This window comes from Anomaloglossus baeobatrachus, chromosome 3, assembly GCF_048569485.1.
Source record: "Anomaloglossus baeobatrachus isolate aAnoBae1 chromosome 3, aAnoBae1.hap1, whole genome shotgun sequence".
In the NCBI taxonomy this organism is placed as follows: domain Eukaryota; kingdom Metazoa; phylum Chordata; class Amphibia; order Anura; family Aromobatidae; genus Anomaloglossus; species Anomaloglossus baeobatrachus.
In genome coordinates, this window is record NC_134355.1 from 171,558,786 (window position 1) to 171,582,472 (window position 23,687).

Consider the following 23,687-nt stretch of genomic DNA (forward strand, 5'->3'; position numbering starts at 1 on the left):
AAAATACCAGTACAATGCATGTAACATTAAACACATCCCTAAGAGAAACTGGTCAGGTGGTTTCATCCACTTGAAGGGAATTTGTCACCCGTTTTCTGCCCCTGTAGGGGTGGACCTGGAGACCAGCATATCTGCTCTTCCAGATTCACTGCTAATTACCACAGTCAATGTAATTATAAAAGCATCTTTAGAAACATGACGAGATCGTACATAATGACGTTGCGGCTGTTTAGGGGGCTAAAGCAACCTCAATGGTTCATTTTAAAAAAAAGTATTCATCACCAGGATACCCATAGGATATCTGTAAATGCCTTTTATGCCAAAGCCAGTGTTCAAGTGCCACGAAAAAAGTGAGTCTTGTATGTAACCTTAGTAGTTATTGTTTGGAGAAATTGCGTCAGCTATGTGGTTCTGCATATAACATGCTGTCAGTTTAAGAACCTCTCCTGGTGACGTGCCTAATAACCAGCGCTATATGAACAGATTTGTGGATAGGTTCCAGTACATTTGTGAAAAACAATGTGTTATTTACTAATATGCTGTATTATATATTTCCATTTCCGCTCCAAATGCTCTTTCTGAAGCATCACCGTCTTATGGGCAACCTTTCCCACCCACTCATCCTTTACTGTAAGGGTACTTTCACACATCCGGATTTTTGCTCTGCGGCACAATACGGCGTTCTGCAGAAAAACCGCAACCGGCTTTTGTAACGCCGATTGCGGTTTTTTTTTGCATTGACTTACATTAGTGCCGCATTGTGCCGTAGGGGCTTGCGTTCGGTCCGGTTTTTGCCGCATGCGGCAGATTTAGCCGATGCGGCGGCCGGATCGAACGTACCCTGCAACGTTTTTTGCTCCGGCAAAAAACACCGCATCGCGCCGCATCCGGCCGCTGCGGCGCATTTTTCAATGCATCCCTATGGAGGCCGGATGCGGCGCGATGCGGAAAAAACCGCATCCGGTCGCCGCATGCGGTATTTTCCACTGCGCATGCTCAGTAGCATGCCGCAACCGGAAAAAACCGGACCGGCCGCATGTAAAAACTTATGCAAAGGATGCGGTGTTTTCACCGCATCCGTTGCATAGTTTTCACAGCCGGATTGAGCCGCAGGGCTCAAACCGGATGTGTGAAAGTAGCCTAAATGGTCACTGATAGAGGCCCCTGCTGAAAAACACTGTACATGGGAAATTAGCACATCTGCAGTTTTGCTTCAATTGGGTCACATAGCCTAACTTGGATACTGATGGGGCCATGTGCACAGATTTCTTGCAGAAATGTTCTGCATGAAATCTGCACCTTCTAACATGTGCTTTTTGTGCCATGCGTTTTTTTTTAAGAAGTCACGGGGTGGAAGCGCTACAAAATGCAGGAAAAAATTTTTAAAAAAATGCAACAATTGGCATGCTGCAGATTATTTTCTGTACCAAAGCTGCAAGTAAAATAAGCAATATGCGCACAGCACTACAGAATTCTCAGACTTTCCTGGCATAAAGATAGAAATAATGCAGATTTGGGCCCCAGTCTGCACCAAAAATGCACCGCGCACACAAGGCCTTTGTGACAAGACTGCAATGCAGAAGAGTAAAAGGGACCGCATTTCTCCATACATATCTTCAATAAACATAGGATACATGAAAATGTGTTCTATAAAAGGTATATTCACCTTGCGAGCCCACAGTGCAGTTAAGTGCATAGCCATTAACAAGGATGCTCTCCTTCTGGCTCCGGCCATGCGCTTTCAGCACATTGATGGAGTTAATCGGGTAACGGGCTTGACCTTTTGGATCCACATATTTTACAGCAAGTGCAGCTTCGACCACCATAGAAGAAAAGAAGTCGCTATCACTGAGCAAATGAGTCAAGGATAAGAGTCTGATCTGGCGATGCTTGTATTCTAGTGCTAACCATCTGACGTCCTAAAACATGCAGCCATGTTACCTAACTGACGGCGTTAATTTCCTATACATAGACTAACTGGAGACACCATTTATCAGCCAGTTATCTGAATATAAGCTGCCGCAAAGAATGACTGGCATAATGCAAGCAAGTACTAACAGAGATTGTATCAATAAAACATGGAAAAGGATACACTCCAATGATTTTAGAAGACATAGAAGTCTTAGCAGCATTAAGGAGACAGTCCTTCCCGAGCTCATCGGTGTTAATGGTGAGGTTTTCATTGATGTATCTAACAGCTTCTCTATATGGGAAATCAGAAAACATTACATTTTTAAAAGCAGCAAGAATAAAGTGGTTGTGTATAATTACACAGCTTGCTTACACACGTAAAAGGAAATGGAGAAGCTTAAATGATTAAAGAAAAAACCCTCCATATCTATTAACCCCTTTCTGACATGGAGCAGGTTTGGGAGCGGAGCCCACTTTATACAAGCCCTGTGCTACCTATATTATAGAGCCGATATTCATCTGTGCCACGGCTGTAGTTAAACAAATGTGGCACTTTAACCACTTAAATTCTGCAGTCAATAGGAACCAAAGAATGTAAAAACACCCCTTTGCCATCGCTGCAGGACGTAGATGGGCTGTCATGACAGCCATGGGGCTGCTGACTTAGCATTATGTTTCACAAGGTTTCTTTTTAGAACAAAGTGAGAAATGAGGCACTAATGGGTGGTCCAGAGCGTAGCACCGTCCACCTGATAAAGAAGCGATGCTCATTTTCCATAATTGTAGATCTGTTTATCATACCAATACTAGTAATTTACTACGGAAAGTAAAAGGCATTTTCCTCAATACAATGAATTGTAATTTGCCCAGCGATGCGTTTATCCCCCTTCCTTTCCTTACACAGCCGCAATGAAAAATAGATGGGATAAGTAATAATGCTACGCACTTGCAGGCCAGACGATAGCCTCCAATAATGGACGTGGGGTGGATTTTCTGTTTCACCAGCTCATCAGCATTCTTCAGCAACTCTGCGGCAATAATTACCTAGGTATAGAAAGTTACTATGTTAAAAGTGAACTCAATCTTAAAAAGGACAAGAGTGTATGGAAAAGTCTGATGTTCCTGCAGGACAGCACAGCTCTGTACACTGGAGAACTGCAGCTCAGCTCCTACTGAAGTGAATAAGAGCTGAGCTATGGCAAGCGGGAGAAGCAAATAGTGCACACAGCCGTGAAGCTCCAACTCCAAACATCTGGTAACAGGTTGTCAGACCCCCGCCGATCTCGTATTGATGACCTACCAGCAAAAGTTGTCAATATCGAAGTAGGGATGTTGCTGACAACCCCATTTAAACATCTCAAAGAAAACAATTACGTTACAGCTTTAAAGACTTTTTTTCTAAGCATTTACAGTGAGATCTATAGCTTTATTGTACAAGCTGTTAAAGATGGCGTGGTTCCCAATATATAGTTTCCATATTAGTTATTAGTCCTCCAAAAGGAATGTCACCATATACCGTATTTTTCGGACTATAAGACACACCGGACCATAAGACGCACCTTGGTTTTAGAGAAGGAAAATAAAATTTTAAGCAAAAAATGTGGTCATGACACTGTTATGGGGCGAGGATCTGCTGCTGACACTATTATGGGTGTAATATCCCCAAATTCTCTACTAAGGTACCCCATCCTGGTAATGATCCTCCTGCCTTGTGTATATATTTATGTCCTTCATCCTGGTATAGCCCCATCTTGCTATATACTGCATCCTGGTATGTGCTCCCATCCTGCTCATATGCCCCCATCATCCTGCTCATATGCCCCCATCATCCTGCTCATATGCCCCCATCATCCTGCTCATATGCCCCCATCATCCTGGTATATGGCCCCATCATCATTTGCTCATATACCCCCATCATCCTGCAATATGCCATCATCCTGTTCATATACTCCCATCATCCTGGTATATGGCCCCATCCTGCTCATATACCCCCATCATCCTGGTATATGGCCCCATCATCCTGCTATATGCTATCATCCTGCTCATATACCCCCAATCCTGCGGCACACACAAAAAAATAAACGTTTACACTCACCTTTCCTCGTTCCACGCAGTGTCGCTCCTCCTCCTGTCTGTGCCGGCAGTGCTGTGTTGAGCCGGCCACGTTCCCTGCAGCACTGCGATGTATTATCCTCCAGTCTGCCGGTGCGGCTGTGAAGACAGTGCGCACAGCGATGACGTCATCGCTGTGAGCACCACTAGTCTCCAGTCCACACAGCGCGGCAGGCACACTGGAGGACATCGCGATGCTACAGGGGAACGGTGAGTACATTGATTCACTGCACCCCGCGCTGATGATTATACGCGGGGAGCAGTGAATACAGCCGCACATGATCACTCCAGGCTGTAGTTGCCAGGGGTGATCACGGCCGGTTGTTAATTATGCGCGCTTCCCCGCCCATCCCGCCCACCTATCAGCCCCGGCTTCAGCGCTGAGAGATGGGCGGGAGGATTGGCGTGCATATGTAGTGAGCGGGCCCACGTGGTCACGGCAGGCGCTGCTGCTGCCTGCTCGTGCCCCCGATGACCCGATCCACCGCAGCACCCTCATTCCCCGCAGCCATGCCCTACATTCAGACCATTAGACGCACCCCCCACTTTCCCCCAACATTTGGGGGGAAAAAAGTGCGTCTTATAGTCCGAAAAATACGGTAATCACTTACATAAACACTGCATAACCTACTTAGGCCCCGTGCACATGCAGAGTGTTTGCGGACTTTTTAACCTCAGCATCTGTAAGGCAAAACCAGGAGTGGGACAGAGGAAAAGTAGAATAGAAACACTGAGACCAGTTCTGTATTTTGGCTACAAATACTGAAGTAAAGAAACTTACAAAATACATGGATGTGGCCTTACGTAGTGCAGAAACATCAAGAAAATTCTTATTATCTGACCTAATTAGACCTAACATTTGCAAAATATTCCCAATGCTTCTAGTATAGTCAAACAACAGTAGTAACTGGAAACCAAGCTGCTCCCTAAAGGTGCCCGACTGTAAAAAGAGATGTCCTGCTATTTCATATAGGAGAAGGCGAGACACACATTCCCCTTCAGACAATAGCAGATTTTACTCTTCCCCATTAGCATAGCCACTCATTCTAAGAGAAGAAGCGGTACTAAAATGGGGTTATTACACAGCTATATAAGCTCCAATCAATTCATGGAAACTTGGGCACCTATAGACTTATAAGGCTCAAATCATGAAAACTTTCACTCCAGAATTCTGCATAAAAACAGCACAAGTTTGGCACGACTCGAGGCTGCGCAGTAATGTTGCGACCTCAGGCTGTGTCATGCCATTTTCACCCTCCGCCTACACAGAGGATGTGGCTTTGGAGGGATGGTGGCGTGGCAACTGCTGACCAAATTTATGACAAGCAGCGACACTCACTACACTACAAATCTGATAATGAATCAGGAGCCTCGCACTCCACCCCGCGTGAAGATGGCCAGTCTTGATGAATCGTGGCCTTCATGATAACCGTCATTCTTAAGACGCTCTAGTCCAATGGGCTAACAACCAGCTGGGTTTATTTAGGAACTATTCTGCAGTCGGAAAAAGTGAGGAACTACATCGAGTGCTACAACCTGACAGTGTCCTGAGATATGCAATCATACCTGTCTCTGGCAGATACTTTATTTAAACTGTAAACATTGTTTTAATTTTTATTTCATAAATCAGACAAATTACTTCTTTCTTTGCCAGAATTAATCAGTCATCAAAATTCTCAATTCTGAGGTAAAATCTGAATTCAGTGAACACTTTCCCATTTCTGAGATAGGAGATGGCAGTTGTTACTGATGAGATCTTGTGTAAATCAGGGCTGTGGAGTCGGTAAGCCAAACCTTCGACTCCGACTCCGACTCCTCAAATTCTCTTGCACCGGCTCCGACTCCGGCTCCGACTCCGGCTCCGACTCCGGCTCCGACTCCGGCTCCGACTCCGGCTCCGACTCCGGCTCCGGCTCCGGCTCCGACTCCGGCTCCGACTCCGGCTCCGACTCCGGCTCCGACTCCGGCTCCGACTCCGGCTCCGACTCCGGCTCCGACTCCGGCTCCGACTCCGGCTCCTACATATATTGCTTAGTTAGGTGAAAAATTTATTGTAGTACATGAATATGTGTATGTGAACATCAGACATTTAATAATTTTTATGATACGATAATCAAGATATTTGGATAGAACATAAAATATATTTATTGGAATACAACTTTAGAACACAAAAAACTGTAATAAATTGTAAATATGTAATACACTATGTAATATACAGTAGATTACATATATATCTTGTGTGTGTATATACACTGTGTGTATATATATATATATATATATATATATATATATATATATATATATATATAATTACATATTTACAATTTATTAGTTTTTTGTGTTCTAAAGTTGTATTCCAATAAATATTTTATGTTCTATCCAAATATCTTGATTATTGTATCATAAAAACAATTAAATGTCTGATGTTCACATTGTACTACAATAAATTTTTCACTTAAATATAAGCATTATACTAAATGTTATTATTTAGTAAAATATTCAGCACATTCTGCATTGCACTCCTGTCCCCAATTTATTATATATTTTAGGAGTCGGAGTCGGTGCATTTTATACCGACTCCGACTCCGACTCCGACTCCACCAAAATGAGCTCCGACTCCGACTCCGACTCCACGACTCCGACTCCGACTCCACAGCCCTGGTGTAAATAGGATGAAGGGGCGGAGCTTGCCTCTAGCTCCTCCCTCTTCATCTAGCCCATCCTTCCTCCTGTCATAGAATCTCATCAGTGACGTCTGCCATCTCCTACTGCAGTAATGCGAAGGTTGTCACTGAATACAGATTTTACCTCAGAATTGAGAATTTTGATAATGACTGATCAATTCTGGCCGAGAAAGAAGAAAATTTTCATTGTCTACTATTGGTTTATGAAATAAAAACTACGTTGTTGGGTTTGAACGTCCGGTGCTGTGGGATCCCGGAATGCAGACAGGATCGTACAATCCCCCAAGGCCGCCGTCACCGAGATCTCAGGCTCTCAACTAAACCAGCATTATCACATCATTTCCTAAACAATTTTTGGCCAATATAAGCATCAGATCAGTTACTGATCAGTATTTAGCAAATGATGTAGTTTGTTTAGTTCAGAAAGGGGAAATCTTGCACTTTCACAGGAAGGGACCGCAGAAGGTTGAGAGATCCCGCTCTACATGCTGCGACCTGGATGTTCAGACCCAACTTCTGCCACAATTGTGAGCCTATTACTAAAAAAAACTTAAATATCAGCCGTCTGTTAAATTATAGGTACTCCAACTCTGTGCCCCTTCCATCGGAGAATGAGCAAAAAACCATGACAGAAGAACCTTTCACTCATTGAACCAAGCACTGGTGATAGTTCTCTTTGTTCAAATCGGATAACCCTCTTCCAATATAAATAAACTATAGAAAGACCAAAACCTACAACAGAGGTCGTCCCATCTCCAACTTCATTGTCTTGCAGATCCGCAAGTTCACAAAGGACTTTTGCAGCAGGATGTTCTACTTCTAGCAGCTTTAATATTGTTGCGCCATCGTTTGTTATGGTAACATCCTGGAATAAAGAAAGAATACTAAGATTTTATTAACCACTGAACTTAAAATTACTTTTTGACTTAAAAAATAAAGTGCAACATTTGTTTTGCTGCAGTCTTTTGCTTTGCTTCCTTTAAGACTGGAAACTATTAAAACTTGTCAAAAAATAATAATTGCAGAAATAACATCGGACAAGTGTGTTCTGATTCAGATGTTTAGAAAACTATTTGTTATGGATAGAGATTGTACAATTCAGAGAAATGTTCTGCCATTTCATATAGGAGAAGATACACATTCTCCTTCAGACAACAGCAGAGGTTGCTCTTCCCCATTAGCATAGCCACTCACTCCGACAAACGAAGATGTGGTACTAAAATGGGGTCATCACACAGGACTAACACAAGCGACCGACCAAGTTAGGCTAAGTTCACACATCCTGTGTTTTCAATCCGTCAGGTCCGTCAGCAACGGATCAGTCATTTTCAAGATGTCAACTGATGCAACTGATGTGTTTTTCACAGGATTCCTTTCACAGGAATCCTGTGAAAAAACGGATCAGTTGCGTCCGTTACATCCGCTGTGCGTCCGTTTTTTGACGGATCAGTCATGATCCGTCTGTGTTTGGGACAGCCCAGTGGGCGTGCCAAGCATGCTGGGCATGCTCAGTAGAGCATGACGGAATCCTGCGCTGGATTCCGTTGTAAGACGGATTACGACGGAATCCAGCACCATAGACATGCATTACAAGCTTGACGGATGGCGACGGATTCCTGCGCGGCGCGTTAATTTTGACGGCCCGAAAAACGTTACATTCTGCGTTGCTCCCCGCTCGGCGGTCAGTCAAAAACGACGGACCGCGACGCAGCGGATGCAACGCAGGGTCATCAGTCGCAATCCGTCACTAATAGAAGTCTATGGGGAAATACAGGATTCCTGCAAAATATTTTGCAGGATTCCGTAATTCCTCAAGGCTACGGATTGTGACTGATGCAAAACACAGGATGTGTGAACTTAGCCTTATAGGGATTGATTGGGTGTAAAAGCCTGCAACTTCGTGCAGAATCTGCCTGCCTGAAATAACAAAGATACTACTCATTTCTTTGATGTTTTTTGTTTAAAACAAGAAGATTTTCAGAGCTAGCCAAGTACAGCACTCGACCTCCACTCGTGTTAGTCAAGTGTCCGCAGGGCTCAGTTCTCAGGATGGATAGGGGTTAGGAAGTACCGTATTTTTCGCTTTATAAGACGCACCGGAATATAAGACGCACCCCAAACTTAGACATAAAAAAGGTAAAAAAAAGAAAAATGGGGTCCGTCTTATACTCCGGTGTTCTCTTACCGGAGGAGGGCAGCAGTGGTGGTGAAGCGGGGTCACAGGAGGCACAGGTTGTGCTGGCAGGCGCGGCAGGTCAGTGGCAGCGGGGTCCGTGGTTGCAGGTGCCGTGGTTGCAGGCGCGGTGGCGTCCGCGGTGGCAGGATCCGTGGGGTCCGTGGTGGCGGCAGCAGCCGTGGCGTGTGAGCCGTGCAGCAGGCCGGTGCAGTGAGTGTCCGCGGTCCCGGTTCAGTGGTGGCAGCGGCGGCGGCAACTGCTCAGTGGTGGCAGCGGCAGGGACTGCTCAGTGGTGGCAGCGGCAGGGACTGCTCAGTGGTGGCGTGTGTCCGCGGTCCCGGTTCAGTGGTGGCAGCGGCGGCGGCGGCTCAGTGGTGGGAGCGGCGGCAACTGCTCAGTGGTGGCAGCGGCAGGGACTGCTCAGTGGTGGCGTGTGTCCGCGGTCCCGGTTCAGTGGTGGCAGCGGCGGCTCAGTAGTGGGAGCGGCGGCGACGGCTCAGTGGTGGAGTGTGTCCGCGGTCCCGATTCAAGTAATGGCGCCCGGAGCGACGCATGCGCAGATGGAGCTCTCATCCAAGGGCTCCATCTGCGCACGCGCTGACTCCCGGAGCAGCGCGTGCGCAGATGGAGCTCTCATCCAAGAGCTCCACCGGCGCCATCATTTGAAAGTGGGACCGCGGACAACTGGTAAGCTGCACAGCCGCCCGCCCCGCATGCACAGAGTGGCAGCCAGCAGGCTGCCCGCCCACCCCGCGTACAAGCCGCCGGGTACCTGTGCTTGCGTGCGGTGGCAGCCGGGTACCCATGGCTGTGTGCGGGCGGCAGATGGGTGACTGTGTGAGGGCGGCAGCCGAGTACCTGCACGGGCACCCGACTGCCGCTCGCACACAGCACCCGGCTGCCGCCCGCACACAGCCATGGGTACCCGTCTGCCACCGCATGCAAGCACAGGTACCTGGCTGCCGACCCCACACAGCACCCGCTGCCGCCCGTACACAGCCACGGGTACCCGGCTGCCGCTGCATGCAAGTACAGGTACCCGGGCGCTTGCATGCAGCCACAGGCACCCGCCCGATCGCCTCAGACAGGACCCCCCCCCCCCGCTACCGCTTTATAAGACGCACCCCCCATTTTCCTCCCAAAATTTGGGGAGGAAAAGTGCGTCTTATAAAGCGAAAAATACGGTATGTCCTTAAATTTTGAAACGCATGACTTCAAGATTTGTTAACTACAAAACCTAATAAAAATCATTTGAATAGGAAGTTATCTATTATCCAATAAATGGGAAAAATTCCATTCTTAATACCATTGTCTTTCCCCCCAGGATAAAAATGTTCAGTTTATTCGTAATGCATTAAAAATCCAAAAAGGTGCACAACACGAGATTTGGGCTAGGCTCACTTTCGTGTTTCAATCTCCACTCAGCGCTTGCTCTTAGCAATTAGCGTAGCCCATGTAAGGGTTAAAATACAAATGGATTCACATTAAAATATCATCATCATGCTGCCCACAAACCACATTATCATAAAAGCACAAAAGAATATATTGTAAACCAGTACAAAAGAAATCATACTGTGTAGTGATACAACCAGTTACATTCCTTGAGTAGGCAATTTTTCCTCCCCTTCTAAGAGCAATAACTATTTTTATATTTCCACCCTCAGCTATATGAGGGCTTGTTTTTTTATGTGCAATGGAAGGACATTCAAAATCCTGATGACAGATGTCCTCTAAAGGGAATCAGTCACCAGGTTTTTAGCAGAGAGCAATAGAGATGGGTTTTCAACACCGCGCCAATGGCCAAGGACGGTTGGAACATAAGATTAATGTTGCTTTATTTTCATGCTCAGGTCAACGCGTTTCAGGAGACTCAGCTCCCTTCATCAGGACAAACAGGCAAAAGAACATCAAATGAGTGTGGAAAGCAGTAATCAAAGCAAAAAGGTGGCTACTTTGAAGAACCTAGAATATAAGACATCTTTTCAGTTGTTTCACACTTTAAGGCTATGTGCGCACGTTGCGTACAAGCGCTGCAGAAATTTCTGCAGCGATCTGAAGAGCACATGTGCGCTTTAGATCGCTGCAGAAATGTCCGTAGTGAGCGCCGATTCCATGCGCTCTGCCTGCAGCTCCTCCCATAGACAGAGCAGGAGCTGCCGGCAAAGCGCAGGAAAGAAGTGACATGTCACTTCTTTTTGCGCAGCGCTTCGGCAGTAGCCGAAGCGCTGCGCTCTGAGACGCCACGTGCGCACGGCCCCTGCACAATCTCCATAGACTGTGCAGGGGATGCAGGACGCATGCAGTTACGTTGCGCTGCAAAGCGCAGTGTAACTGCATAAATTTACGCAACGTGCGCACATAGCCTAAGTATTTCATTCCATATGTGTTAATTTATAGTTTTGATGTCTTCAATGTGAATCCACAATTTTCAGTCATGACAATAAAGAAAACTCTTTGAATGAGAAGGTGTGTCCAAACTTTTGGTTTTTACTAGTCTAGTGATAAAATCACTTAGCAGAAGATGAAAACTACAGCAAGCAGCCCTGTAAGGCTACTTTCACACATCCGGTTTGAGCACTGCGGCTCAATCCGGCTGTGAAACCTATGCAACGGATGCGGCGAAAACACCGCATCCTTTGCATAAGTTTTTACATGCGGCCCGTCCGTTTTTTTCCGGTTGCGGCACGCTACTGATCATGCGCAGTGGAAGAAACCGCATGCGGCGGCCGGATGTGGTTTTTGCCGCATCGCGCCGCATCCAACGTCCATAGGCATGCATTGAAAAATGCGCCGCAGCGGCCGGATCAAAAGACGTGCCAGGGAACGTTCCATCCAGCCTCCGCATCGGCTAAATCTGCCGCATGCGGCGAAAACCGGACGGAACGCAAGCCCATGCGGCGCCAATGCAAGTCAATGCTGGAAAAAACAAAACCGGCGGCAAAAAAAAAAAAAAAACACCCGGTTTCGTTAATTCAGCAGAACGCCGGATTGTGCCGCACTGCTACAGCCGGAAGTGTGAAAGTAGCCTTATAGACATCACTAGAATCAGAGTCTTTACATCATACAGCTTTCATTATGTGGCAAAGGAAATCTGTCACCAGGTTTTTGAGTAGCTAATATTGTGCTCTAAGGTAATGTGGTTCATAATTTAGTTGTGCACTTACCCCAATATCATCCACCAACATTTTATCCAGGCCAACAGGACCAAGTGAGCTTTTAACAATATTAGCAATGGATGCTGCTGCCATCACTGAAAGAAAAAAAAAAAAAAACATTTGCATTACAGTGAAATTTTATCCTGAAAGTAGAAGCATGCAATGGTAATTTGCTCATCTTAAACAAATCTATTGAAACAAAAGCCAACAGTGGTGAGTTTACACACACACACACACACACACACACACACACACACACACACACACACACGTCTGAATGACTTGTCATGTGCAGTTGACCATCAATTTCAGCTTGAGAACATCTCATGCTGTTCACAAGTGGAGTTATTGTCTGCTGAGGCATGGCATCCCACTCTTCTTGAAGAGCACCCCCAGATCACTGATGTTCTAGGGTACAGATTTCCAAGCCTCTACATGGTGACACCGCTAATACCATAGGTTTTCGCTGAGAACACCCACGTCGACACCACCATAAATTGATATGCTGCGACTCGAAAAGCATGCCATTTTACTCTAAGAAGCACAGTAGGTATGAGATTACTATAAATCCCATCCACTGTTCTTGTACAACGCAGAGCTTAGGAGGACAACAGTGGGTGATGCATAGTGCTCTCCTTGGCGTCTCCAACATAGTTGTCAGCCATCATTTCTGCTCAGCGTGAACAGCACAGAGCCACTGGTCCCTCGGTTAACACGACAATGACGCTTGTGCCTGGTGGTGTGATCAAGTACCTTTAGGCTGCTTTCACACCTCCGGTTTTTGCTGTGCGGCACAATCCGGCTCTTTGCAGAAAAAACGCAATCGTTTTTTTTTGCCGCCGATTGCGTTTTTTCCGCATAGACTTTCATTAGTGCCGCATGGCCTTGCGTTCAGTCCGGTTTTTGCCGGATGCGGCATATTTAGCCCATACGGCAGCCGGATGGAACGTTGCCTGGCACTTTTTTTGTCCTGCAAAAAAAAAAAAAAAAACGCATCGCGCCACATTCGGCCGATGCAGCGCTTTTTCCAATGCATGCCTATGGATGCCGGATGCAGCACGATGCGGCAAAAACCGCATCCGGCCGACGCATGCGGTTTTTTGCACTGCGCATGCTCAGCGTGCCGCAACCGGCAAAAAGCGGACGGGCCGCATGTAAAAACTATGCAAAGGATGCGTTTTTTTGCCGCATCCGTTGCATAGGTTTTAGAGCCGGATTTAGCCGCACTGCTCAAAACGGATGTGTGAAAGCAGCCTTACAGGTTGTCTAGCACGCAGGCCACGCTGATGTAAAAGGTTTTGAATGGTCTGATGTGACACTTGGGTGCCTCGCACCTTCCTTAACTCCTTCACAACCTATGATGTTCTGGTACCTGCCTTTGATGAGGGCTTGGTTTGCGAGCCTGCATCCTTCCCTGCACATGTGGCTTAAACAGCAGAGTGGATCAGAGATCAGCCAGAGGCTGGTAACTAGTCAAATCCCACTGTCAGTCTCTGACAGCGGGATTTAACATGCGAAAAGTGGAGTGACAATGAGTTGCCATGACAGCCGGGGGTCAGCTGATGACCCGTGTTTATCATGACAAACTTTCTGTGAATGCCGGCTGTGAACCTGCGTTCATAAGAAATCACCATTTCTGCTGTACAGAGCTGTGCCGATGGACCTCTCTGTACACGTGATCAGACGATCGCAGCTTCAAGTGCCAAGGAGACTTAAATACACAGACAAAAGGGAAAAAGTTTTCAAAAACATGAAAAAAACCTAAACAATTGGTACGGCTGCATACAAAAATGTCCAAATCAAAATAATTAATCCGATCAGTAAACAGGGTAACGCACAAATTAAGTTTTTTGTTCCCCGCAACAGTATAATAAAATGTAATAATAGGCGATCAAAACAGCACATCTGCCAAAAAATAGACTCGGTAAAAACATCAGCTTAGGATGCAAAAAAAATAAGCCCTCACACAGCACTAGATACCAAAAATAAGAATGTTACAGGTTTCTGAAAATGGCACCAAAAGAAATTATTATATTTTACAAGTTTCTGATTTTTTTCCAAACAAATTAAATAAACTATACACATTTAGTAACTACACAGTCGTAGTGACCTGGATAATCATACTGCCCGGTCAGTTTTACCATGTAGTGAACGTGCTAAATTTAAAACAATTGTGAAGTTGCACTTTTTTTTGCAATCTCACAATACTGGAATTTTTTTCCCCGTTTTCTAGTATACCAAGCTAAAATTAATGGTTTCATTCAAAAGTACAAGTTATCTTGCAAAAAAACAAGCCCTCATACGGCTGGGTTGACAAAAAAATGAAAACTGTATGGCTCTTGGAAGAAAGCGGAATAAGGCCTCTATCACACATCAGTTTGTGGCAAAACTGATGAGATAGATAGAGTCGCCCGAGTCATCATCTTCCATTCTTTCGCCGGTCCCAAACAACATTCCTTTGGACGTTGCTTCCGGTGGCCGCACAGATAATTTTTGCCAGATCAGTCGTACCACGGATGAAACGTGAGACCATGTGTCACAATCCAGCGCTAATACAAGTCTATGAGAAAAAAGCGGATCAGGTGCCAGAACCGGGTTATTTTTCAATTCGCCAGATTGCACCTGACGGCAAAAAACTGATGTGTGAAAGGCCTAAAAAAGAAAAACCGCTGGGTGCTGAAGGGATTAAACCACCTGTTTCCAAAGGGCACTGTTCACATTGATGCGGTCATCAATGTGGGATTTGGCCAGAAGACGGCCACTTCTATGCCATTCTGTGACACTTGCAGTCTCTCTGTTGTAACCTGCTGACACTGTCACACTAACATCAGTGTCCACTTTTGTCTGAGAATATCCTGCTGTAAGCTTCGCAAGTGTGAGGTACTGTTGATCAATTGGTGGGCGTTTTCTTGGTCTCATGTCAAAATGTGAACAGCATGAAGAGAAGGACTGATTCAATACCAATTCTAATGAATCTGCCTAGCTGCCATCCCAGAAGGATACCTTTTGTAAAGATGATGCACAAGATGTTCCACACACAGTTTGCTGAAGAAAAGCAGACTAAGGACATGGATTACTGGAAACATATTCTGTTGTCTGATGAGACCAAGACAAACTTATGAGGTTCAGATAGGACAAGTGTGTTTGATGGAAACCAGGTGAGGAGTACAAAGACAAGTGTATCTTGCCTACAATCAGGCATGGTGGTTGGAGTGTCATGGTTTGGGGCTGCATAAGTGCTGCAGGGAGCTACAGTTTATTGAGGGAACCATGAATGCCATCATGTACTGTGACATACTGAAGCAGGGCGTGAACCCCTCCCCACAGAACTGGGCCATAGGGCAGTATTCTAACATGATCTTTAAATTATTATTATTATTATTTATTATAGCGCCATCAATTCCATGGCACTTTACATGTGAAAGGGGTGTACATAATAGGGACAAGTACAATAATCATAAACAATACAAGATACAGACAGGTACAGGAGGAGAGAGGTCCCTGCCCGCGAGGGCTCACAGTGTACAAGGGATAGGTGAGGATACGGTAGGTTAGGGTACACTTAAATGCACCTTCAAGACCACTGCCTTACTAAAGAAACTGGGGGTAAAGGTGCTGGATTGGCCAAGCATGTCTCCAGACCTAAAGCCTATTCCTCAAATGGAAGGTGCACTAGGTCTCTAACATCCACCAGGTCTGTCATGTAGTCATAGAGAATTGGAAGAGGATTCCAGTGACTCCTGTGAAGCTTTAGTTACCTCCATGGCCAAGAGAGTTAAGGTAGTGCTTGAAAATAATGGTGTCCATTAGTGATAAGCGAGTACTACCATGTTCAGCACTCAAAACGAGCAACTCGGATGCTCGGAAGGGCTGGACTCATGTACAGAGTATATTGGAAGCAAATGGGAAAGTAGCACTTTTCGTGGAAGACGAAAGAGTATCTATGACCGATCTCAGATGTCTGACTGACTGCTTCCCTCTGCTAGCTCACAGCAGTTGCACAGATATACAGCTGAGATGGCAAGTAGTGTTATATAGTGAAAAAATTACTATACAGGCCATAAACACTGCATGTGGGTACCTGCTCATTATTCCTCAATGCCTGGTATACTCACAGCTCTGCTCTCCTCCCTTGCACAGTAATCGCAGGCAGATGTGTGACTTGGTTACACAAGCCAACTCATACAGTCTCTGGGGCATTTTCCTAACACCCCTTTAGTTATAGCAGTAATTAGCATATGAAGTTCATAAGGCAACATATCAGATGAGAAATAAAATACGTTTTATTCAGATCTTCAGCTTCACCATCATTCTGGAGGCAGTTTAGGACATAAAATGTGGGGAAAGGTCCTCTTTAAAGAAATGTCACCAGAATTTTGCTACCCCTTCTTGAAGCCACATAACGTGGGGCCAGAGACTCAGATTGCAGTGATGGATCACTTTCTGGGCTGCTTGCTGAAGTTTAGATTAAATCAACCTCAACCTGTGGTAGATCTACCTGTTCTCTAGATGCTGATCTCTGTATAACCCCGCCCACAGTACCAATTGGTTGCTGTGTGCACTGAGTAGGCAGAAAGCTAGCAATCAGTTGTGGAGTTAGGCTATGTGCATACAGGAGCTTGCTCCTGCGGATTTTGCCGCAGAAAACCTGCGGATTTATCTGGATTTTCCAGATAAATCCGCAGGTTTCAGCAAGTACAGACACTCCCCATGTTACCCTATGGGACATAGGGAGTGTCTGTGTTCACGTTGCGGAATGTGCGGCTGCGGAATATGTTGCGGATGTCCCGCAGCCGAACATAACTGCATGTCAATTACTCCTGCGGATTTACCTGCGGAAATCAGCCTTGGTCCCATACTTACCTGACTTGATAGACACCCGGTCACTTTTCCTCGCTGCAGAGAAGCGCGGTGGAGCTAGGAGCAGGAAGTGGGCGGGGCCTGCACAAGCTCCGGTCATGTGACAGCCAGAGCTAGTTCAGGCCCGCCCACCTCCTCCTGCACAGTGCAGACGCTGACAGAGTGACACGGCCGTAGAGAAGTGCTGCGTGATGAGGTAAGTATGAACGCCCCGATCACTCAGCACTTGTTCTGCATGGAGGATGCAGTGCTGAAGCCATGGTACTGTATCCTCAATGCAGTTTACCGCAGTATATCCGCAGGAAATTCCGCAATAAAACCGCAGCATTGAAACAAAGTTGTGCTGCGGTTTTCTGGGAGCTCTGCGGAATGTCCTGCGGATATATCCACAGGACACTTTCCCCGTGGGCACATAGCCTTAGGCTATGTGCGTACTTTGCGTCGAGGTAGTTGCAGTTCAAAAAGCATCCTCTGGCAGAAAGGACAATGATTTTGGCTTTAAAAATGCATGTAAAAAGCAAAGAAAGTAGCCTATGCGCACCTTGCGGTTTTCATGAGTTTTTAGTGCTTTTAGAAACACTGCAGTTTTGTATTAAATTGAATGGATGGGAAACGCTGCCAAAATGGCAAAAACAATTGACACGCTGCTTCTTTAAACGCTGAGGTTTTTGCCCAAATTTATGCAAATTAAAAGCAGCGTTTTGAACAGCATGGTGTGCACAAGAAATCCCAATGTCCCAGTGACTTTGCTTGAAAAGCATAACGCAAGCATTTTGGCATGAAAACGCTGCAGTTGAAAAAGCAGGTAATAAAGCAAAGTGTGCACATAGCCTTATAGTCTCCTAAATATGGAGGACAACATGGCTGTAAGGTGATAATCTCCTGCTGATAAAACAATTTCATTAAAAGTACAGGAAGCAGCCTAGTAAGCAGCTGCTTTCACATCACATGGTAAAGGCCTGCTGGAAAGATCCAGCCTCTATGTCCATATAACGGTACTTTCACACTTGCACTTTTTCCTTCAGTCGCAATCTGCCATTTTGGAAAACAGCGCAATCCGTTAACGGATTCCGCTGTTTCCCATAGACTTGTATGGACGACGCATTGCGACTGATGGCCCTGCAAGGCATCCGCTGGCTAATACTGCGTTGCATCCGCCGGGAGGAAAGAACGCAGCATGTAGCATTTTTCTGCGCTTCTCAGAGCGTCAAAGAAACACAATGTGCTGGATTCCGTCGGCGTCCGTCATTTTTATAATGGAAGCCTATGGTGGCGGAATCCGTCATTTGATGGATTCCTGTGACGGAGCCGTCTTTACACAATGGCACATGCTCAGTTGAGTAAATTGCTGGAAAAATAAGCTACAACGGATTCCGTTGTTTTGCAGGATCCGTTACGTCACACAACGCAATGCAACGGATGCCGTTCAACGCAATGCAACGGATGCCGTTCAACGCAAGTGTGAAACTAGCCTAAGCCCGGTTTCACACTTGCATTGAACGGCATCCGTCACAGTGCGTTTTGTGATGCATGTGACGGATGCGTTGTAAATAGTGTGATATAAAGGCAACAGATTCCTGTGAAATAACGCTTTGCGTTAAGCCGAGAGAGAGCCCCCCATCATCACTGCGCACACCCCGGCACTACCGCACTCATCATCATCACTGCACACACCCCGGCACTACCGCACTCATCAATACTGCACACACCCCGGCACTACCGCACTCAATACTGCGCACACCCCGGCACTACCGCACTCATCAATACTGCACACACCCCGGCACTACCGCACTCATCAATACTGCGCACACCCCGGCACTACCGCACTCATCAATACTGCGCACACCCCGGCACTACCGCACTCAATACTGCGCACACCCCGGCACTACCGCACTCATCAATACTGCACACACCCTGGCACTACCGCACTCATCAATACTGCGCACACCCCGGCACTACCGCACTCATCCTCATCACTGCACACACCCCGACACTACCGCACTCATCCTCATCACTGCACACACCCCGACACTACCGCACTCATCATCATCACTGCGCACACCCCGGCACTACCGCACTCATTACTGCGCACACCCCGGCACTACCGCACTCATCATCACTGCCCACACCCCTGCACTACCACAGTCATCACCGCACAAACAGGCACTTTCGCACCCATCATCACCGCACACGCACAGGCATTACCTCAGTGACGTCCCTGCTGACAGCGCGACTCACTTCAGTTGCTGCCTGGAGTTGACAGTGAGCGGCGGTGTTCTACAGCCACTCCTGTCAGCTTCATGTAGCAGAGCTGGATGTGTCACGGGACCTCATATGGATTACGCCGGACCTGGAGGGGTATTTGGGGATTAATAAAGTGGTGAAAGAGGGTGTTTTTTTTATCTTTTATTCCAAATAAATAAAGTATTTTTTCGGGTGTGTTTATTTACTTTCACTTACAGGTTAATCAGTGTGGGTGTCTCAGACACCTGCCATGATTAACCTAGGACTTAGTGGCAGCTATGGGCTGCTGCCATTAACTCCTTATTACCTCGATTGCCACCGCACCAGGGCAATTCGGGATGAGTTGGGTAGAGTCCCGGAACTGTCGCACCTAATGGATGCGGCAATTCTGGACGGCTGCTGGCTGATATTGTTAGGCTGGGGGGCTTCCCATAACGTGGGGCTCCCCATCCTGAGAATACCAGCCGTGTGATTTTACCTTGGCTGGTATCAAAATTAGGGGGGACCGCACGTCTTTTTTTTTTATTTATTGTACTGCACGATATAGACCCGCCCAACAGACCAGGAGTGATTTTAAACTATTTAGTTCTGCTGGGCATGCTCAGTAGAACGTGACGGAATCAATCAGCAGATTCCACCGCTTAGCGCATAGCGGCGGAATCCGCCACCATAGACAGTCATTAGACACCGTGGTGGATTCCACCGGAATCCGTTAAGGTGCGCTATTTTAACGACACAAAAAACGCTACATGCAGCGTTCCCTCCGCCCGACGCTGCGTCATGCACCGGATGCAAAGCAGACACTTGCGTTACAGTGCATTGTCAATTCAAGCCTATGGAGAATAGCGCAGTGCATTAACAGACTGCCCTATTCTCCATAGCGAGGGATTGCGCTGAACGCAAATGTGAAACCGGCCTAACACAGGGTCGCAGCCTCGGCGGTGCTATGCAGGGCAGCTGCTCCGGCCGCCCGAGGATTACACAGGACATGCAGGAGACAGGCGGACTGCCAGCTGTGCACGGCTATTACTGGAGCCCGGAGAGGCCGAGCCGGCGGCACAGCGCGGCCCTCCCCCATTGCCAGCCCCCCGGCTCAGGCCGCTCCGGGAGAACAGCGCCGCCCTCACCACCATTGTCAGCCGTCACACTCATAGCTACCATTTTGGCTCCTGACGGCCTCTCCGGTGCTGCGCTCCCCGAACACGGCTAGCGGCCCTTCCATCCTCAGCTGTCTGTACACTGCCGGCCACACTCCGCTACAACGTGCTCAACAACCGCCGCTGGCCGCAAAGCGAGCTGGGTAGAACACTTTGCAGCTTAGCCACGTGACGCCGTCCTCTGCATACACCTTTTCACTGCCAGGCATAAAGCTGCACAAGCCAGCTGAAAGCATGGGTGGACGTCGCAGTCAGCAGCGAATGGGTTAATTACGTGCGAGCGTCGCCGGCATCTGGGTGTGACCTGCTCTCCAGATAGAGAATGTTCTAGTCTGGGGCGGCCGTGCGCGGCCTCGTTACTTTAGCAGCACCTCGCGCCTCCCCTCATCCAGAGTCTCGGGAGCGCGCAAATAACGGCAGATGGCGTCAGCTTGTTGTCATAATACGCCAGGAACTGTCAGAGCAAGCGGTGAATTGTAGTGCTCTAAACCCATGGAATTCCTGCCAAACATGGGGGACACTAGATGAGCCTAGGCAGAGACTGGCGAGGACATTAGACAGGGGCGTACATAGACAGCATGGGGCCCCATATCAGAAGATCTAACTGAACCCCTCCTCCCATTGTCCTCCGTGTATTACACTGCACCCCACAGTCCTCCGTGTATTACACTGCACCCCACAGTCCTCCGTGTATTACACTGCACCCCACAGTCCTCCGTGTATTACACTGCACCCCACAGTCCTCCGTGTATTACACTGCACCCCACAGTCCTCCGTGTATAACACTGCACCCCACAGTCCTCCGTGTATTACACAGCACCCCACAGTCCTCCGTGTATTACACTGCACCCCACAGTCCTCCATTACACTGCACCCCACAGTCCTCCATTACACTGCACCCCACAGTCCTCCGTGTATTACACTGCACCCCACAGTCCTCCGTGTATTACACTGCACCCCACAGTCCTCCATTACACTGCACCCCACAGTCCTCTGTGTATTACACTGCACCCCACAGTCCTCCGTGTATTACACTGCACCCCACAGTCCTCCGTGTATTACACTGCACCCCACAGTCCTCCATTACACTGCACCCCACAGTCCTCCGTGTATTACACTGCACCCCACAGTCCTCCGTGTATTACACTGCACCCCACAGTCCTCCGTGTATTACACTGCACCCCACAGTCCTCCGTGTTTTAGGCCCCTTTCACATGTCAGTGATTCTGGGACGTTTGTGCTTTTTTTTAAACGTACCAGAATCACTGACATACGCAGACCCATTATAATGAATGGGTCTGCTCACACATCAGTGATTTTTCACTGCACGTGTCTCCGTGCGGCGTACCCGCGTGTGCGTGATTGCCGCACGGAGACATGTCCATTTTTTTCTGGCATCACTGATGTCCCACGGACCACGCAGTGGTGTGATCTGTGAAACACGTGCCAGAAATAAACGTGCTTTTAAAATAAAAAACATTTTAACTCACCCGGCGTCCAGCGATGTCCTCTGCAGCCCGTGCAGCTTGCTGCTTCTGAGCCGGCTCATTACTGTCGTGCATATTCATGATGCGCGACACAGCCGACCCAGAAGCAGCTGCTGCAGGGGTCACCGCCGGCCGGATGCTGCACCACGGGAGCGATCAGCACCATGGAGAGCGGGAGTGGGCACAGGTGAGTTAATCTCTATGTGCAATCACGGGCCACGGAGAACGGAGCCCGGATTGCACTTAGACAACCCACGTGTGCCGTGATTCACGGCACATGCAGGGACATGTGCGTGTTTTACACGCCAGTGAAAAACGTCAGTGTTTTACACTGACGCGTGAAACGGGCCTTACACTGCACCCCACAGTCCTCCATGTATTATATACTGCACCCCATAGTCCTCCATGTATTACACTGCACCCCACAGTCCTCCATGTATTATATACTGCACCCCACAGTCCTCCGTGTATTACACTGCACCCCACAGTCCTCCATGTATTACACTGCACCCCACAGTCCTCCGTGTATTACACTGCACCCCACAGTCCTCCGTGTATTACACTGCACCCCACAGTCCTCCATGTATTACACTGCACCCCACAGTCCTCCATGTATTACACTGCACCCCACAGTCCTCCATGTATTACACTGCACCCCACAGTCCTCCATGTATTACACTGCACCCCACAGTCCTCCATGTATTACACTGCACCCCACAGTCCTCCATGTATTACACTGCACCCCACAGTCCTCCAAGTAGTATTAGGCCCCTCTCAGACGTCTATGTTTAAACAGGTGCAAGCCACACGTACTGGTATGGTCATCAAAATTAGATGAAATAGAGGAAATCCCACGCTTATTTTTAAAATTATTAGATAAAAAAAAAAACATAAGATCCCCTCCATTTTACTAAAACCAGCCATGGAACAGCAGACAACGGGGGGCTGATATTCTTAGGGTGGGAAAGGCCATGGTAAGGCTAGTTTCACATCAGCAGTATTTTGCCGCACTGTCGGATCCGGCACAAATGCGGTACAGTTCTATAGAGTTCACAGGCATCGCAGCAAGCTCCAGTCACATGACCGAATGTGACTGGAGATTGCCACGATGCATGTGAACTGTATAGAACTGTACTGCATTTGTGCCAGATCTGGCAGTGCGGCAAAATACTGCTGATGTGAAACCAGCCGTATTTGTCCCTTTCCAGCCTAATAATAGCAACCCACAGCTGCCCCAGAAGTGGCGCATTCATTGGATGCCCCAATTCTGGTGCTGGGTCCGGCTCTTCCCCTTGGCCTGGTGCGGTGGCAGACGGGGTAACATTAGTGGGGTTGATGTCAGCTCCAGCTGACATCAAGCCCTGATATTGGTAATGGGTAGCATCTAGCAGACACCACCATAACTAACCCAGTAGTTGAAAGGAAAATAAACTTTATTTTAACAACCCCCCCCCCCCGACTCCAGCACTTGTTCACAAATTTATTTGATTTTTAAAAATTAACATAAAAAAAAAGGTCCGCCGCAATCCATGGTGAGGTCCCAAGATGTTCCCCAAAAGCAACCTGGACAGACATAAAAATAAAAAATTATTCAATAAATAAAGACAAAAGACACACTGTTTTCCAATTTATTTTCCTATCAAAGCCCTAATCCTGGTCCACCGTAATCCAATTAGGGGGGCCCATGTCGATCCCATACTGCTGTCACATTCAATGGGGAACCGAACATTCCCCATTGTGAGAGAAGCCCCTGCAGGCACACATACTGCTGTGCATGCTTCCCTGCTGTGCCCTGGACCTCATAAGGTGAGCCCAGGTCACTGCAGCGGCGCAGTGTGTGTGGGGGCCCAGCAGTGACGTCATGGGTTCATTAGCGTTCACAATGAACTCTAATGAACCCA

The 23,687-nt window shown here is 47.4% G+C and overlaps 1 protein-coding gene and 2 non-coding genes across 3 annotated transcripts in view; all 3 read right to left on the reverse strand.

Annotated features, from left to right (window-relative positions):
* Positions 1–20,521, reverse strand: part of TCP1 (t-complex 1) — a 33,909-nt gene extending 13,388 nt beyond the window's left edge. Inside the window, exons 1-6 of the mRNA XM_075339583.1 lie at positions 20,301–20,521; positions 12,048–12,133; positions 7,444–7,572; positions 2,858–2,955; positions 2,093–2,203; positions 1,667–1,848 (exon numbers count right to left, since the gene is read on the reverse strand). Of these exons, the coding sequence (XP_075195698.1) occupies positions 1,667–1,848; positions 2,093–2,203; positions 2,858–2,955; positions 7,444–7,572; positions 12,048–12,133; positions 20,301–20,364 (670 nt within the window). The 5' untranslated portion in view covers positions 20,365–20,521. The remainder of the gene's footprint in view (positions 1–1,666; positions 1,849–2,092; positions 2,204–2,857; positions 2,956–7,443; positions 7,573–12,047; positions 12,134–20,300) is intronic.
* LOC142297976 (small nucleolar RNA SNORA29) lies at positions 4,970–5,100 on the reverse strand. The gene has a single exon (XR_012752194.1). It is a non-coding gene; the product is annotated as a small nucleolar RNA SNORA29 (small nucleolar RNA).
* Positions 7,808–7,936, reverse strand: LOC142297977 (small nucleolar RNA SNORA29). The gene has a single exon (XR_012752195.1). It is a non-coding gene; the product is annotated as a small nucleolar RNA SNORA29 (small nucleolar RNA).
* Positions 20,522–23,687: the final 3,166 nt, after the last annotated feature.